This window comes from Armigeres subalbatus, chromosome 1 (assembly GCF_024139115.2).
Source record: "Armigeres subalbatus isolate Guangzhou_Male chromosome 1, GZ_Asu_2, whole genome shotgun sequence".
Taxonomy (NCBI): domain Eukaryota; kingdom Metazoa; phylum Arthropoda; class Insecta; order Diptera; family Culicidae; genus Armigeres; species Armigeres subalbatus.
In genome coordinates this window covers 69,636,466-69,654,614 of record NC_085139.1, presented here as the reverse complement: position 1 = coordinate 69,654,614, position 18,149 = coordinate 69,636,466, and the positions used below count along the sequence as shown (strand labels likewise).

At 42.4% G+C, this 18,149-nt stretch overlaps 2 protein-coding genes across 8 annotated transcripts in view; both read left to right on the top strand.

Moving 5' to 3' along the window:
- LOC134226876 (multiple epidermal growth factor-like domains protein 10) overlaps window positions 1-16,350 on the top strand; it is a 447,567-nt gene extending 431,217 nt beyond the window's left edge. For 3 of the 7 annotated variants that reach the window (XM_062707957.1, XM_062707948.1, XM_062707973.1), the window contains one exon: window positions 12,903-16,350. In XM_062707957.1, coding sequence (XP_062563941.1) covers window positions 12,903-13,048 — 146 coding nt within the window. In that variant the 3' untranslated portion in view covers window positions 13,049-16,350. The remainder of the gene's footprint in view (window positions 1-12,902) is intronic. The other 4 variants (XM_062707983.1, XM_062707965.1, XM_062708002.1 and 1 more) reach the window with 3 other exon arrangements.
- LOC134216878 (uncharacterized) lies at window positions 4,032-8,663 on the top strand. The gene is made up of 6 exons (XM_062695663.1): window positions 4,032-4,065; window positions 4,133-4,193; window positions 4,254-4,993; window positions 5,096-5,634; window positions 5,684-7,106; window positions 7,198-8,663. Exons 3-6 carry the CDS (start codon window positions 4,363-4,365, stop codon window positions 8,661-8,663), a joined length of 4,059 nt encoding a protein of 1,352 aa, XP_062551647.1. The 5' UTR covers window positions 4,032-4,065; window positions 4,133-4,193; window positions 4,254-4,362.
- Window positions 16,351-18,149: the final 1,799 nt, after the last annotated feature.

The window sequence follows — 18,149 nt, the reverse complement described above, 5'->3', positions numbered from 1 at the left end:
TTGTGTATCTGACAAAAAACTATTCGATTCAACCCATTTGTCTAGCCGGAAGAGAATCATCTTCTCCAACAACTTCCGAAGACAGGACAGCATCGCGATTGGGCGATACGAATTATAATCCGACGCGGGTTTTCCGGGCTTCTGGATGGCTATCACCCTCACTTGCCTCCAATCATCCGGAACAATGTTGCACTCCAATAACTGGTTGAACAGGCTCAATAAACGCCTCTTCGCGACGTCTGGGAGGTTTTCAAGCAAATTGAACCTGATTCTATCCATCCCTGGAGCGGAATTGTTACATGAAAGGAGAGCAAGCGAGAATTCAATCATCGAAAGGAGGCGATCCATGTCATCCCTATCAGCAAAAGCATCACGTAGCTCTTGTTTCACCGGCACCGAATCCGGACAAACTTTTTTTGCGAAGTCAAGTATCCTCCATTTACGGACGACGCGATACGCATTCTTCTGTTGACGGTCCACAGAGTTTTCATTGAAGTCTCGCGCGATAAACCTTCAACAAAAGTGCGCCAATATCCACGTTTCTTCAATTTGACCAGTTTCTTGAAGTGGATCTCGAGCGCGATGTACCGTTTGTGAAGAACGATCGAACCGTGTTTCCGAAATTCTTTGAACGCGGCGGATTTCATGCGATAAAGTTGTGTACACTCGACATCCCACCAAGGACTGGGTGGTTTCCTACGAACCGAATCTCCTGGCACCGGCGTTGTGCCGGCCGGCGTTGTGCCTGAAGAGCGCTGTCAAGAATCAACTGGGATAGAAACTCGTACTCTTCTCGCGGGGGAAGTGTTTCTATCGACATTACGCCATCAATGATGTCCTCGGCATATGAGCCCCAATCGATGTGCTTCGTGAGGTCATATGAGAGGTCGACAGAAACAGATTGATTACGTCCATTGGAAATCAAGACTTCGATCGGCACTACCTTCCAAGTACAGATCAACGATAATGAGCTCGAACAAATGGAAAGATCTAGATGGCTATCTCTTGCTGGAGGAGCCACTCGTGTAACTTCTCCTGTATTCAAAATTGACATATTGAAGACATATTGAAGTCGTCGCAGAGGTCGTATATCATTGATGAACGGTTGTCGTCGTACAGTTCCCCCCACCCTGTTCCGTGGGAGTTAAAATCTCACACGAGCAACCGAGCAGAGAGAGATCTTAACGAGATATCGCCGTGTTTGGAGGAAGATATATCGAGGTGATACTGAGGTCTTTTCTTCAAATAGTTCACCTGACATGCGACAGCTTCGTTGCCAGACATCGGCGCAAAATCGACCCTTTAGAAGGAGTGCTGTTTTTGATCCCTAAAAGCGCCCCCCATATCGATTTGCCCGATCGCGGCGGATTATGTTGAAATCAGGAAAATGAAGGTTCACGTCTGGTGTTAGCCAAGTTTCACATAAAGCAAAAGCATCGCATTGTAATTTGTTAACTAAAAATTTAAAAATATCTAATTTTGGAAGAATACTTCGACAGTTCCACTGTAGAATCGAAATCATGTTACCCTTATTGACTAAGATAGCCATCGAAGGATACAAATGACTCGAGGAGGGACATTTTTTAAGCCAGCTGCTTCAGGAGAGGAGTCAGAATAGGAAGAACAGGTTTGACCATGTTCTTCACGGGGTCGGAAGCATCAAAGAAGTTGAGGATGAGCTCCACGATGCCAGAAAGTGTGAACATTGGAGCGCTCGGGAGTTCTTCTGCTCGTTCTCTATGCTCTCTTTCTGGCAGAGAAATCGCAAAAATTTGGATATCTGAGATTTTAAATGTTCCCGGAAGCGGTGGAAACTCTCGATCATCCCGATGTGAAACCACAAAAGTTGAACGTTTCTGAGTATTTCCACCCGCTTTGAATTTGACCATGTTGGATTGGGGCTCACTTTACGGTTGTTTTCTAGGCTTTTTCGAGGGTCGCTGGCTCTGTTTTATTCGATTCCTCGTTGAGCCATTGAAAACAAAGGGAATCCCATTTCCAACCTCGCAGTCAGAGCTACCTTGATCGTCCAAAGGAAGAGACGAGTAGACTTCCTCAACATTTCGGCGTAACTTCGCCGAGAACGCTGCTGAACCGCTTCTGGTGGATTCGCTGCTGTATGTACGTTGGGCAAGCTTCAAGAGCATGTGGAGGGCTTTCGTTACAATAGACACATTTCGGTGCCGTCTTGCACGCGCCCTCCACATGCTTCTCTCCGCATGATGCACAGCGAGGTTTATTGCAGCAGTACTGAGCGGTGTTGCCCAGCTGCTTGCAATTAACACAATTCATCACCTTCGGTACATACAGCCGAACAGGTAGACGAAGTTTGCAGACCCGGAAAAGGTGACGCAGAAAGAGTCAGACGGGGAATATCTCCGCTTCTCTCCCTCCTGCGACACCGAATACATTTGTTTGCAATCCAGTATCGCAACAGGAGGCAAAGAAACGTTCTTGAAACGACCGAAACCTTGTTTCAAATCGTCGCATGTCATACTTCCCTCCGTCACCAACCCCGCGATCTCACACACTGCTGACGGTAAATACACCTTATATTCGAGAGTGAAAAGCTCACAGGTGGTAATCTCGTTGGCCTGTTTGCGATCACTGACCGTGACGCGAAGTTCACTGGACCCAACCATGTCAATGGTCATGACAGATGAGAATAGCTTTTCCAGATCTTTACTGATCTGGCTGATATTCAAACGTTTGCCTTTGGGTCGAAAGAAAACAACATACGGCCCACTAGAGTCGTGAGGGTAGACTTTGGGACGGGGGCTCGTAGAGGAAATTTTAGCGTTGCTGGTGTCCATTTCGTTTTGGTTTGGAACACTCGAATGCAACGAATTATTAGACATGGAATACGAAGTACTCCCGCCATCTTCGCCTTTGCGCATTGTGGACACGAAATGCGCCGCTGCAGCGAGGCACAATCTATTTTAAAACTAAACAATTATCACAAGGACAGAAAAAAACTCAAACACACAAAATAATGATTTGGAACAGAGGAGAAGACAAGTAAAAAAAAAAGAAAAAAAACTATTCCAGTAAGATGGAGAAGAAAGGGGAACAATGAGAGGGAGCTCAAGTGAATACTTGCGTTCACACTGTTGTGTCGCTGCCGCTGGCTAACAGTTATGGCAGCACACACTGGCACACACCACTCGCCGGTGGTGCGGTCGAAGCGAACCACGCTATTGTTGGTGTTCTCGCCGCACACAACATTGCAACTGGGTGGATGGATGGTGGCAGGACGGCAGCGTCTGTGTTGGTGGAGACGCACGATGGATGATGATTGTCGGCGTGGGACGATGATGCCTGCGCAAAATGGCTACTTAACTGCTTCAGCTAAGCACCACTTCCACTCAAGCACTATGCTTCAAAACACTTTCGGAAAAAAAAACCCGCTACCTGTACTCCAGGAAAAAAAAAAACCGAATGAGAAGCAGACCGTACGCGGACTTACAATTGTCTCGCACAGATGCTCGACGTGGAATGACTTATAAAAATAGAGTACGAAAAAGGAAAACCAAAGTTTAAATGACATTTCAAGACAAAATTTTCAAAACGACTTATCTGCTTTTGTAAACAAAGATTCAAACGAAGTGTTCCGCACCGCTGAACAGTGCTAGGTCCGCAGTCGGTAAAATAGCCGAACCCTCTGCCAATATAATTTGCGCGATACGCAAACAGCGCTTCGCGCGAAAGGCGAATATGGGAAAGGAACAAACAAAAACAAACCAGAAAGTTGAATTGAATGAATGCAGTGTAAATAGCTTATTATAAATTCTTGCTAAAACCAGTGTTTTAAGGATTTTTTTTAATTTCTTTATTATAGTGATTTTTTCGATGGAATTAGAAGTTCATCACTTATGTTTTAAGGAGAGATAGCCGGAGAAATCGTTGAGAAACGTAGAAATTCCGAAGATTTGCCTGTAAGTAAAGAAAAATATGTAATTAGTTACTGAAATACAAACAAAATTATATATAGCTTACAGAACACTTCCCAGTAGCATTATACTGCCCGAACCGTTAGTTTACGCTAGTTTGTACGGTGATCAGCTTGTAAGTAAACCTGAAAAAGAAATGAAAATTGTAATTATTTAAGTTTTAAATTGCTAGGAAAGTGCAGTAGAAGAAAAGGAAGAAGTCGAAACGGATTTGCAATTGTAAGGAAGAAGGGCACTATAAGAGTGGGTATTATATAGCAAATAATGTATGCGCATGAAATAATAAAAAAAAACTCATTTCAGTTTTTGAGCTGCTGCAAAGACCAGCTGCTACAAGAAGTTAGTGGAACTTATTTAGTTCATCCGAACAAACTCAAAAATCTTATATTGAGTTACGGATACCCTCACCACAATGAGCGAATCCAAGATGGACTTCACCACGACACCCTGCGAAGCTTGTGGAGAACTTTCAACGCAGGACGAGGAGATGATCGGGTGTGACAGCTGCGAGCATTGGTTCCACTCGCGCTGCGTGGAAGTTACGGCGGCGGCAAAGAAGGACAAGAAATGGTTCTGTCCGGAAGGTGTCTGCCAAGCGGTTTCCCAAGCATATCAGAAGCAGAAGAAAAGTTCCCGTTCAAGAAAGGCCCCAGAAGATTCGGATCGGGCAAGTGTGAAATCCAACGAGCCTCTATTACCGGCCTTGCCTTCGTCTGTGGAAGAAAGGATCCGAGCCATGGATGCGGAGAAGAAGCGCCTGGAAGAGGAAATGGACGCAGAGCGTGTGATACGCGAGAAGGAGTTGGAGATCAAGAATGCTTTGAAGGAACGAAGAATGGTCATGGAGCGCGAGCTGCGAGAAAAGGAGCTACAACAGGATCGAGAGCTTCGCGAGAAGGAGATTGAAGAGAAGAACCTTCACTTCCAAAGGGAGCTGCAGGAGAAGAAGGAACATCTAAGCCGCGTTCTAATGATGGAGAAAGCCCATCAGGAACAGATGTATTCTGTGGAACGGAAGTTGAAGGAAGCGGAGACAGACAATGGCTGAAAGAAGACGGAAGTGGATCCGCGAGAAGGTTTTTCTGGAGGAGTTGGCCTAAAGGTAACGCCATTACGTCATCCGGCCTTTGGGTAGCTATCGGAAGTTAACCTGAAGCTGTATGCACAGAAATCCGAAGACGTCGAAGATAATAATTCAGAAAGTAGTGAAAGCGATGCGGAAAATGAAAGGGAAAGCAACGTGACAACCCCAAACGGGCTGGAGCAGCCGCGACAAGGACCGAGCAAGGCTCAATTGGCCGCTAGGAGCGGATTAACCAAAAAGCTTCCCAATTTCTCCGGGAAACCCGAAGAGTGGCCGCTCTTCTTCGGAGCTTATCAGGCGTCCAACGAAGCTTGCGGATATTCAGACGTGGAGAACTTGGTGAGACTTCAAGACTGCTTGAAGGGACCGGCGCTTGAATCGGTTCGTGGCCAACTTATCTTCCCAAAATCTGTTCCACGCATAATCGCAAAGCTACGTCAGTTTAACGGATGTCCGGAGCAGGTACTGCAGAACCATCTGGGAAGGGCTCGCAAACTGGAACCACCCAGGGCCGACGAACTGGCTAGTTTCATATCGTTCGGAAACGCTGCGGAACAGTTGTGCGATCACTTGGAAGCAGCAGATCTCACTCTCCACTTTGTTAACCCGATCCTTATCCAAGATCTAGTTAACAAATTTCTGGACGGAGAAACGGCATTGGGTCCACTACAAGCGGAAGAAGAACGCAGCGACACTTCGAACGTTTACCGATTTTCTGTCGGGCATTTTCTGCGAAGCGAACGTCAACATCGAGTATAAGTCGGACACGAAAGTGGTAGTAGGAGTAGGCGGAAGAAATAGACCGAAGGAAAAAGCGGCGGTGTACAGTCATAGTGAGGTGATGTCTTCCGGTGTAAACGAGACCTACAGGAAGCAGCAGAAGCCATGCAAGGTATGTCAGCGCTCGGACCATCGACTGCGGTTCTGTCAGGACTTCAAGGACTTATCCCATGCAGATCGGATGAAGGTCGTTGCCAGGTGGAAACTATGTCAGGTTTGTCTTAATGATCATTGGGGTCAGTGTCGCTTTAAGATTCGATGCAATGTAGGTGACTGTAGGGAACCTCATAATCCTTTAATTCACCCAGTTGAGGGCGTAGTGGGCATGAGCGCGCACATTAGGTCGGGTCAGTCAGTTATCTTCCGAATGGTTCCAGTAAAGGTGCATTCTGGGGGAAGGTCGATAACAGTCCTCGCATTCCTAGATGAAGGTGCCTCAGTAACCTTGATCGACAGCAAGCTTGCTGATCGTTTGGGGCTTGTAGGTGTTCAAGAGAAGCTCACTATTAAGTGGACAGCTGACGTTTCAAGGGTAGAGAAAAGTTCTCGGCGTATGAATGTTTGGATTTCGGCAGTGAGTCCGCCGGGTAATGCGAAGATGTTGCTCCAAACGGTTCACACAGTCGAGAAGCTGATGCTGCCTCATCAAGCGTTGAATGCTGAAGAGCTGGCGATGGAGTATGAACACATACGGGTCTTGGAAGTCACATCGTACGACGGTCGTCCAGGAATCCTAATAGGAGCAAACAACATCCACTCCTTTGCTCCGATGGAGGCAAAGATTGGCACAACAATCGAGCCGATTGCTGTCCGCTGCAAGCTTGGTTGGACCGTGTATGGGCCAAGACATACCGACTCGACACTGAGAGGGAGCTATTTGGGATATCACCAGAACGTGTCAAACGAGGAAATCCACGAGCTACTGAAGAACCACTATGCATTAGAGGAATCGGTAGTAAGTGTGCAGCAGGAGTCGCTTGAGGACAAGCGGGCTCGGTCGATAATGGAGCGGACTACAAGACGACTTAGTGGTCGATTTGAGACGGGACTTCTCTGGAAGACGGATGAGATTCACTTCCCGGATAGTTATCCAATGGCCCTGAAGCGAGCGACACATTTGGAGAGAAGGCTGGAAAGGAAGCCGGAATTATACCAAAAGGTTCGGAATCAGATCCAGGACTATTTGGATAAAGGCACATCTGGCGACGGAGGAGGAGATAGCCAATACACAGAGCGACAAGGTTTGGTATCTTCCTCTGAACGTCGTTCTCAACCCGAAGAAACCCGGGAAGGTGCGACTAGTCTGGGACGCGGCAGCAACTCTACAAGGAGTGTCCCTAAATTCAATGTTGCTAAAGGGACCTGATCTACTTGTGCCATTAGTGTCGGTGATTATCGGTTTCCGGGAACGAAGGATTGCTTTCGGCGGGGACTTCCGAGAGATGTATCACCAGCTGAAGATAGTTTTGGAAGACAAGCAAGCACAGCGCTTCCTCTTCAGAAACAGCAGCAGTGAGTCAGCGCAAATTTACGTGATGGACGTCGCCACGTTTGGTTCTACGTGCTCTCCAGCATCAGCGCAGTACGTAAAGAATCGGAACGCGGAGGAGTACGCAACTCAATTTCTAGAGGCGGTTGCAGCAATCATTCATCGACATTATGTCGATGATTATTTTTACAGCGTTGACACGGTCGCAGAAGCGCTAAAACGAGCGCAACAAGTGAGCTTCGTTCACAAGCAAGCTGGTTTCGAGATTCGGAACTGGGTTTCGAACTCAGTGGAAGTACTTTCAGGCCTTGGAGAAGATAAACCCATGGAGCCGGTTCTATTCAACCAGGATAAGCAGTTGGACAGCGAGCGCGTGCTTGGAATTACATGGGATCCAGAAATAGACGTGTTTGCGTTCACAATAATGCACCGGGAGAGTGTCAGAGCGTATTTGTACGATAGTAAGCGGCCAACGAAGCGAATAGTTTTGAGTTGCGTGATGGGATTTTTTGATCCACTTGGTTTGCTATCGCCATTCACTGTTCACGGTAAAATAATAATTCAGCAATTGTGGCGAAGCGGTTGCGAATGGGATCAACAGATTGGCGACGAGGAGTGGTGCAAGTGGAAGCAGTGGACGGATCTCCTCCCGGAGGTAGAAGCCCTTCAAATACCACGGTGCTATCTTGGTGACACAATATCGTCGTCGGTGGAGTCTCTCGAGTCGCACATCTTTACGGATGCGAGCGAGCACGCCTACGGATGTGTTGCTTACCTGAGAGCGATCGTGAATGGGCAGATCCATTGCAGTCTGGTTATGTCCCGAGCGAAGGTAGCGCCACTAGAGTTGATGGCCGCAGTGCTTGGGGCGAGGCTGAGTCAAACCATTCTAAGCTCACACTCTCTGCGGATCACTAAAACTGTGCTGTGGACCGACTCAAGAACCGTATTATCCTGGCTGCGTTCTGATTCATATAAGTATAAGCAGTTCGTAGCATTCAGAGTGGGTGAAATTTTGGAATTGACGCGGTTGATGGATTGGCGGTGGATCCCGTCGAAGCAAAACATTGCGGATGTCCTCACCAAGTGGGGTCAAGGTCCTCCACTACAAAACGACTCGGAGTGGAAGAATGGACCACAAATTCTCTACCAACCGGAGGAATTCTGGCCTTCTACAGGGCCGATTGATGCAACTGGAGAAGAGGCGCGAGGAATGATGCAGTTTCATGCTGTGGTGGATGCCGAATCGGTGTCTCGATGGGCAAAGCTGGTTAGGATCACTGCAACAGTGCTGCGTTTCATTGCCAACTGTCAGCGAAAGAAGAATGGGCTACCAATAATGACATTGAAAGCCACATAGAATCAGCATCAGATTCCTCAAGGTAAGATATCGGAGCACGGTGACGATACTCCAGAAGGAGGAGCTCTAAAGACAGAAATCGTTTTATGGAAGCGTACAGTTTGACAGTTTTCCAAATGAAATGAGAGAGCTGACCAAAAATATTCAACTGGAGCCTGGTCAATCTATGGAGAAGATATCGAAGCCCAGTCAACTGCGCCGGTGCTGGATTCCGAAGGTGTGTTACGGGTACGTGGCAGACTTGAGAAAAATGAGGGCATTCCTTTCGATAAGCGGTTTCCGATTATTTTGGCCAGGAAACACGAAATCACGAGAAAGCTGATCATGCACTATCATGAGAAGTACGGCCATGCAAATCGAGAAACGGTTTTCAACGAGTTGCGGCAGAAGTTTTGGATAACGAATGCTAGAGCGGCGATTTTGAAAGCAACGAAAGAATGCGTGTGGTGTAGAGTGTATCGCTGCGTGCCTCAGGTTCCGATGATGGCACCGTTGCCGGTGCAACGAATTACAGCTCACTTGCGTCCATTCAGCGCGGTGGGTGTCGATTACTTGGGGCCAGTGGAGGTCACAGTGGGCCGTAGGAAGGAGAAACGATGGATTGCCGTCTTCACGTGTATGGCGGTGAGAGCGGTACACTTGGAAGTGGTTCACAGTCTATCTACACAATCCTGTTTGATGGCTCTTCGACGTCTTTCCTGTAAGCGAGGAGCTCCGGAACAAATATTTTCGGATAACGCGACATGCTTCCGCGGAGCCGATGCAGTGATGGTGCGAACGATCAAGAACATCAACAAGGAGTGCGCTGAAAAAATGACAACAGCAGTAACAGCGTGGCATTTCAATCCTCCCGCAACACCTCACATCCCAAGTAACATTTCAAGTTTAATTCCGCTCTAGGAAAGGTTTTCAAGATCAATTTATAAGATCTAACAATAAAACCGAATAATACACGGCAACCTTCGGATGACCTCTATAAGAGTAAGATATTGCCAAGTGGCCCTCTCCTGATAACCACTATAAACCTATCATAAGAGCATTTAGAAACCTTTTTTAAACCACCCGCAAAAAAGGGAATTTGGCTGCGGCAGCTGTCAAAATGTTGCTTTGAAAAAAGAGAAACAAAACTTTGCAGAAAAATAATAACAAAATGGATTTTTGATGATGATGACAACAAAATAATATTTGCTTTCAGGTTTGTTTTTCGAATTACTGCCATTGAAAATGAGGTGCGCGTCCGATTTCATGGTCAAAGCTGGTGAAAAAATAAGGTTGAACACCACGCGCCGGCAATATAACGCACCTCAGGGAAATATATTGAAAATATTTATTACCACATTATCTAAGATGTCTGCTAAATTGATTAGTACTTTTACCGAAATTATTAATAAGTAAAATTTGTTGTCAGAAAAGGCATGATACGCGGTGAAAATTACGTTTAATCGTAAATTTCAGTGATATGTTTCACTGACTTCGAAATGCATTTCCATTTTCAACATGGCCATCATGGAATTTCATCAGAAAATTTTCGCTTTTTTTAAACACCGTCATAAACTCTTCGCAATGCAAACATTCTTATGGGGGTAATTCATTTGACCACATGATGACCAAAAATTGAAGCTTTATCCGAGCGTTGAGAATTAGATTTATTACGCTCTTTATCACAACCATAGATCTGTTCATATGGTCAACAAGCATTTGACGTTTGAAGCTTTTTTCAGCAGATTTATGAGAGGTTTATTGATAGCGATAAGAGCGCCAATAAAACTGAGCAATTAGCTTGGTGCTTGCTGTCATAAGTCTGCAATAAGAATTAGATAAATCCAAGAAGCATGGAAATTGTTACTTGGGATGGGCGGTGTTTGGGAGCGGATGGTGCGGTCCGTAAAGGAGGCAATGCGTGCGTTGGACGATGGGCAGAAGTTGACGGATGAAATTCTCGCGACAACGCTGGCTGAAGCTGAGGACATGATTAACACACGTCCATTAACATACATTCCTCAAGATTCAGCGGAAGAAGAAGCTATTACGCCGAACCACTTTCTCCGTGGGTCGGTGACGAATGCAGACATGCAAGTAGATGGTTCCGTAGACTTTGCAGAAGTGCTACGAAATACGTACAAACGGTCGCAGTATCTGGCAAATACGATGTGGGAGCGTTGGCTGAAAGAGTACTTGCCTACCTTAAACCATCGTCCAAAGTGGTTCGAAGAGCGAAAATCTTTAGAAGCTGGTGATTTGGTGTTCGTAGTCGACGGAAGAAACAGGAAGAACTGGGTGCGAGGAAGAGTGGAAAAGATAATCGAGGGGTCAGATGGACGTATACGTCAAGCGGATGTAAAAACTTCTGATGGAAAGGTGCATAGGCGAGCAGTGGCGAATTTAGCGGTGTTAGAGGTTCTAGACGGTAAATCCGGAGTCTCAGGTGAAGCTACCGGATGTTACGGGCTGGGGAATGTTCACACCGCTGAACAGTGCTAGGTCCGCAGTCGGTAAAATAGCCGAACCCTCTGCCAATATAATTTGCGCGATACGCAAACAGCGCTTCGCGCGATAGGCGAATATGGAAAGGAAACAAACAAAACAAACCAGAAAATTGAATTGAATGAATGCAGTGTGAATAGTTTATTATAAATTCTTTCTAAAACGAGTGTTTTAAGGAGAGATAGCCGGAGAAACGTTGAGAAACGTAGATATTCCGAAGATTTGCCTGTAAGTAAAAAAAATATGCAATTAGTTACTGAAATACAAACAAAATTATGTAGCTTACAGAACACTTCCCAGTAGCATTATACTGCCCGAACCGTTAGTTTACGCTAGTTTGTACGGTGATCAGCTTGTAAGTAAACCTGAAAAAGAAATGAAAATTGTAATTATTTAAGTTTTAAATTGCTAGGAAAGTGCAGTAGAAGAAAAGGAAGAAGTCGAAACGGATTTGCAATTGTAAGGAAGAAGGGCACTATAAGAGTGGGTATTATATAGCAAATAATGTATGCGCATGAAATAATAAAAAAAACTCATTTCAGTTTTTGAGCTGCTGCAAAGACCAGCTGCTACAAGAAGTTAGTGGAACTTATTTAGTTCATCCGAACACGAAAATTTGACGAATCTGATAGCTCTCCCACGCAAACCAACACCATCAACAGGTAGCGGAGTCCTTCACCTACCTATTGATGGTGTTGGTTTGCGTGGGAGAGCTATCAGATTCGTCAAATCTTCGTTTGAATCTTTGTTTACAACAGCAGATAAGTCGTTTTGAAAATTTTGTCTTGATTTGTATGTCCAGGGGAAGGAGGGGTTAACGATTTGTGACAGTTTGAGACAAGTGAGGGGGGGGGGGGTTGAAAATGTTGAAAAATGGACGTAATTTTTTAACAATCCCTTATTCAATTGTCATAAGACGAGTTTTTACCTTCCCATTTAATTCCACCACTTGATTGTATCTTGACAGATACGTATTTCGACCTCAAAAGTAAGGTCGTCTTCAGTGTCTCGTACTTGACTCGACTTCACTAAAAACCTCAAAATAATTTCCTTAACAAAATCCCTTACTGTTGCACGGAAAAAAATCACCATGAATCGTCATGAATCCCGCGATCTAAATGTGTGTAGTTCTACATAAAATAAAGCTGTGCCGTACCCCATCCTGATCATTTTCAAAAATTATCCATGTGCATTTGAAATTACCGTAAATTCATAATATATGCACAGGAGTAGTAATAATACTAAGTATACTCGGTATTGAATTATATAAATAGACTTCTACATGATTCGGAGGTGAACTAGCCTTGGGCTAAAAACCTCTTTAATAAAGATTATAATAATAACTTCTACATGATTGATCCGGCCTGTAAAATAATAACTCAACGGCCGGACAGATTTTGAACGTCAATGCGACGACAATCATCAGCAATTGAATAGCAACTAATACTACTTTTTTACAATAAAAATATGATTTTCCAGTAATGGGAAATATTTAATACTATTGATACTATTAGGGATTGATTTCACGGTCGATATTGTGTTATATATCTTTTTTCTGATTTGAATAAAAACATAGGTAAATCGTTTTCATTTTTATGTTAGCCATTCCAGTTCTAGTACTTCAAAATTACATTATTTGTTCGGAAAGTAGCGACACGTTTCCCGTTTGCTGTTGTACATAGATTGAGTTCGTCAATTTGAAGGGTGTGGAAAGCAAATCTAACGCAGCTATTTCGTTTGTACCGCTCCTTAAAGTAGGTTCCCGTCGTGGCTCCCGGGGAAGCAGCAACGCATCGGCCACCTCGACCCGCTCCAACCGTTCACAGCATGCCAAAGACAACGGAACAGCCCATCACCAGAACGAAAGTGTGACCGTCGAAATCTCTGAGGTTCGATCTTAAGCACGCAGGAGCTTCATATCTGCGGCGTCGACAGCACCACTATGACGGACGGCAGTTGTTAGGGACCATTAAAACGAGAAATAAAACCAAATGATTCTATATATGTATTTGCTAGAAATGAGAAAGCGGAAGCTACAGTAAAATGAGTTTCATATAAGTGAAATGGATTTTTAGACAAAACTACTTCTAGGCAAGATCTCCTCTGATCAGGTTGAAGAGGAGAGGAAAACTAAAGTGATCTTTTCTATAGATTAAAACTCACCTAAACCAGAACTATAAGAAAACCGTTGCTTACTGAAACTCGGAAACCGGAAGGAACAACCGCAAAAGCAATTATCTCTGAAGAATTTTTAAAAGAAAAAATGAACACATGTTAGACTACCGCTAGCTATACTTCTGTAGAAAATCGTGTCATTTCCAAGCGATCAGTAGAGAAAGGCATCTTCCAAACGCCATGCATTAGTTGTCGCCATTCTAAGGAAAGCTTTCCCTTACGGTAGTGATAAAGAATATAAAAAGATAATGTAGGAAAAATGCGCGACGGACGCGAAGAATCATCGTCATATCCCATAGCAACGCGCAAAAGTGTTTTCACACATCAATTCCAGTTCAGTGGAAGATGAAATGGTAGTAGTACTAGAAGAAAGTAGTAGAGCTGAATTTTACCTTACTAGAAAACGATAGTTGAAGCATATGGAAACCATGAATTATTATGAGTTTTGAAAATCTAGTTGACGATATTGCAATAATTGTCAGTCTACCAGAGAGAGTAAATAAAACTGTAGCGCCATCTTGAATAATTGCATTTTCCAGATCGATGTTTAGTCGTACTAACAATAGGCAGCCGCTAAAATTTTCAAGCACTGCATATGTCAAATTCTTAATTACCTGTGCTGTTTTTGCATGGTTTGCGTAGCGAATAAGTGAATTATAATTAAACGCGCATGAAAATAAATGACAATCTAATTGTGACGGATGTAGCCGTAAGTGAACATAAAAATTCGTTTGATTTTTGACGTGTAACAGTAGCGGCTAGCTTTGACTTCCGATCACTAGGTTGAATCACAATTTTTAATAACCGAACATAAACGAAACGAGTGAAGTTGAAAAGGTAAAAAAATGAGATATATGATTCATAGCACCAAGATATTACTTATTTTTTTCAACAATTGAGCGATACCAAAGTAGGAGATGACAAAAAATATTAGAAAAATATGAACAACATATGACTGCTTTACAACCTTAGAATCAAAGTATGAAAACAGACGCGTAGAGTTGAAATTAAAATAAAATCTAGTACTAAAGTTTTAAGATTGAATACTGTCAGGAAAGTAATTGCGACGGAAAAAGCGAACAAATGTTCGATTAAAAGTGTTATTTTTTGCAGAAAACTTTATCTGGGCTTTTACTTTTATTTATAATTAAAGGATTTAAAAGTACATAAAAATGTTTGCAATGTGGAGCGCATGTGATATTACGTAAAAAAAATCTTACAAATAATCCCCATTGAAACCATCCAAATAAAAGCAAAAAAATAATAAAGCAACATTGAACTGGACCACATTGACCCTAGCGCCATCTCTGGAATGTTTCTGTAAAAATAGGGGAAGATTTTTGGAGAAATATTTCGAACTTTGCTGCTTTCGTTTGGTCCAGATTTTCACAGCAGGCGTTGCGTTCACATTGACACTGTTTAAATTTCACGCACATCGAAGCTATCACCATAATATAACTAGATCAGAACAAATAAACGCAAACGTTTAATTTTAAGCATGAAATGATTGCTAATACTAAATGAGAGAACCACGATTATGCTACAAGCTCGATTTTACGATGTTGCATTTACCCTAACCCAGCTTTATTTTTCAAATCGTTACTCCTAAGGACACATCGCAAAAGGGATTTTCTTCAGTTTCTTGATAACTAATCGACCAAAAGAAAAAATGCTTTAAACAATGTATTTGAAGACAGAACAGGAGTTTTGAATTAGAGCCAACTCGGAAAAACTTGTAACAATTTAACCACACCACTGCATATAATAACCTACAGAAAAAATAAAATGATCCGACAGAAAAGAGACTAATGGAAATCCGCAAGCATAGACTAGGAAATGGAACAATTTGTTAGCAAAATCCGCAATTTAGATGTTGACATACCCCCTTTTTGAAACATGATGAATTCTTCCTTCTTCGAAATCCTTCTAATTTCTAACAAACTTAGACATCTAGAAAATGTAGTAAAAAGAAGTTAAAACTATAAACATACATAATATAGACATAATCTTTTAGCGGTAGAGAGAAAAACGTGAATCGCATTTATAGCGACAGAAATTAGAATAGCTTCAGATAACGGAAAAGTAAAAAATACTAACAAGTCATATAAGAATTGGTCGAAACCACGGGTTTAAAACGTTTGAATTTTGGAATTTGGGGAAGAATTTCAAAATTAACACGTTTTGCTCAATCGAATATTTACATAGAAAAAAATAGCGATAGTGCTGAGTGGAGAAAATATTGAAATTAATAAATCATACATTTATTCATTGACTTGATTGTCACTCACTTATATACAGCTATATGATGAAAGTCAGCCTCATATGCTCACATACACACATTCACTTATATGATATTCAAAGTATTCAATAGAGATTAAAAAAAATAAAATAGTAGTAGGCGGAACTGAAAAAATCAAATCAAACCAAAAACACACAAAAAACGAATGTGAATGCGAAAAACTCTTATTTATTATCTACTATAACTAGGGCTACTACAAGAAATATCGCTAGATGAAAGAATTGCGCTATCAAACTATTTTCTATGATTATTATAAAACGATAAAAAAAAACAAAACAAACGTGAATTTAAGGATCTTAAGACTATTCTTGTTCTCTTATTCTATTTATTAAGATAAAAAACAAGCAAAATGAAAAAAAACAGGAGCTACTCTCTACTCTGGAGGTTTATTTTTTATGAATTACACAATAAAACGCAGTCACATACACAAAGAACACTATAATACAAACACATATTTAAGAATGCTGCTGAAATAAAAATCATAAGTACTAACTATACGATGCAGCGGAAAAAGCCGATAAAGCGGCGAAGGAAGATAAATTCAGCGCATGCAAAGCAAATACCACGAGAATACACAAACACTACTATTCATAACAGTACGAATTCAAACAAGAGAAGAAAAGAGTACAGAATAAAATATATACCTAGCTAAGATGTATCACTTTACAGAACTTAAAACTTTTATTAAAAACATATTTACTTTACATAAACTAAAGATAAAACACGACAGACAGAGCTGTTATTATTTATGCCGAAATAAGTCCTAATTCGATTTATTAGTAAAAATTAGTAAAATATTGTAATAGCTCAATGCTATCGCAAAGAGTCTTCTTTGATTTTAAAATAAAACATCTGAGTTCGTGGTCAATCTATAGTAACGCCTGTTTATTCAAACATATTGTCGGCGTAGCACCAAGTTAGAATTCGGAAGTCGGGACTTCCGAACCGAACTTCCTTCCGAAGTTTTATTTGTCAAACTACTTGATGCGTTGTTTAGCGCATCTTTAGGCGAATCCAGCGCACTACTTCCGAAGTTGAGAAAGTTGCCTGTATCTGGAGAAATATCCAACTTCGGTATAAAAAGCGGTATAAATTTATTCCGGATAGACAATATCTGTATGCTCAGAGAACCTCAAGGTGGGTTCTGCTATTTTACCGAATAGTGTAATCTACGCTTGCCACTACAAATATGAATTGGATTTAACTTATTCTCAATTTGCAAATGCTAAGGGAACAATAAGTTGAGAAGCAGCTGTCATGATTAGGGTTTTTAGTACCGTCCCTTTTTGGCAAGTCCCGGTACTACGGTACTGAACCCCTCAGTACCGGGAGTACCGGGAAAATACCGGTACTGGAAGATTTTTTTTTTTCGAAAATCATTATAATCAATAAACATTCAGAATTCAATGGTAACGATTCAAACTTTATTCATTGCTTTGTATGTATTCAACACTTGTCTTGGGGCTTGTCCTTATCCTTGAAATATGCTTTCAAAACGCACAGCATATTCAATGTTTCGTCAGACATACGGGATCGTATTTTAGTAGCGAAGCTTCCAGAAACAGAGAAAGCTCTTTCTGAGTCTACAGAAGTAGGGCGAACTGTTGCTAGTGAATCATGAAGTTAACTCTTGTCTTACAATCTTTACGAATCCTGGTGCAGTAATCGAACTTACAGGAACACTCTTGCCTCAAGCGGGGACGATTTGGAAAAATACTGATGAAGTGTGACGATTTTTTGGGATGTGACGATGTCGTTGCGGTTTGATTGTCTTGAGGTACGTCATCGGACGCCTGACGTTTGTCCTAATTGATTGTCGCTGTCGTCACTGGCGAAACATCTTTTGCTGGCAAGGATAGGGCACTAAATGTCAACGGAGGAAAAATGAGTACGTTTTGACAGATAGGGGGACGATAATAAAGGGAACCGCAGCGACAATCGTCCTCTATAGTTTATTAGCTCTATTGTCAAGTGTTTGAAATTTTAGTAAAACAATAATATCTTTCTTATTAGCTGCTGCATTCAAAAAATGTGGTTTTAACCATCGGAAGCTTTAACCAAAACTTTTTCCTTAGTACCGAAAATAGGTACTTTCATTGAGCCAGTACCGGTATTTCGGTACCGAAAATTGGTCGGTACTCCCGGGAATTCCGGTACCGGTACTCCCGGTACTAAAACCCTAGTCATGATCTAATTGGAATACCTTTTTTTTGTTACACCGATCTTTACCTTTTTTCATGTCGATTCAGGGGCTGAATTGACAATGTTTAGCAAAGTTTGGCCAGCCTACTTCATATCTGTTATCTGTCAAAAGTTACGTCGACCAGCAACCGACCACCTTCCCCTATACTGCCGTTTATCGCATATTTGTCCCATCTTTGCTGGGTTTCCTATTGATATGTAATCTTGTAATCTTGTAATCTAGTAATATCAACGCACCCTCTGACCATAGCCTATCTGCGTTGTATTTAAATAACGCTGAGCGATACGTCTACCGGGCAACACGCCCGGTGTGCACTGCACTAAGA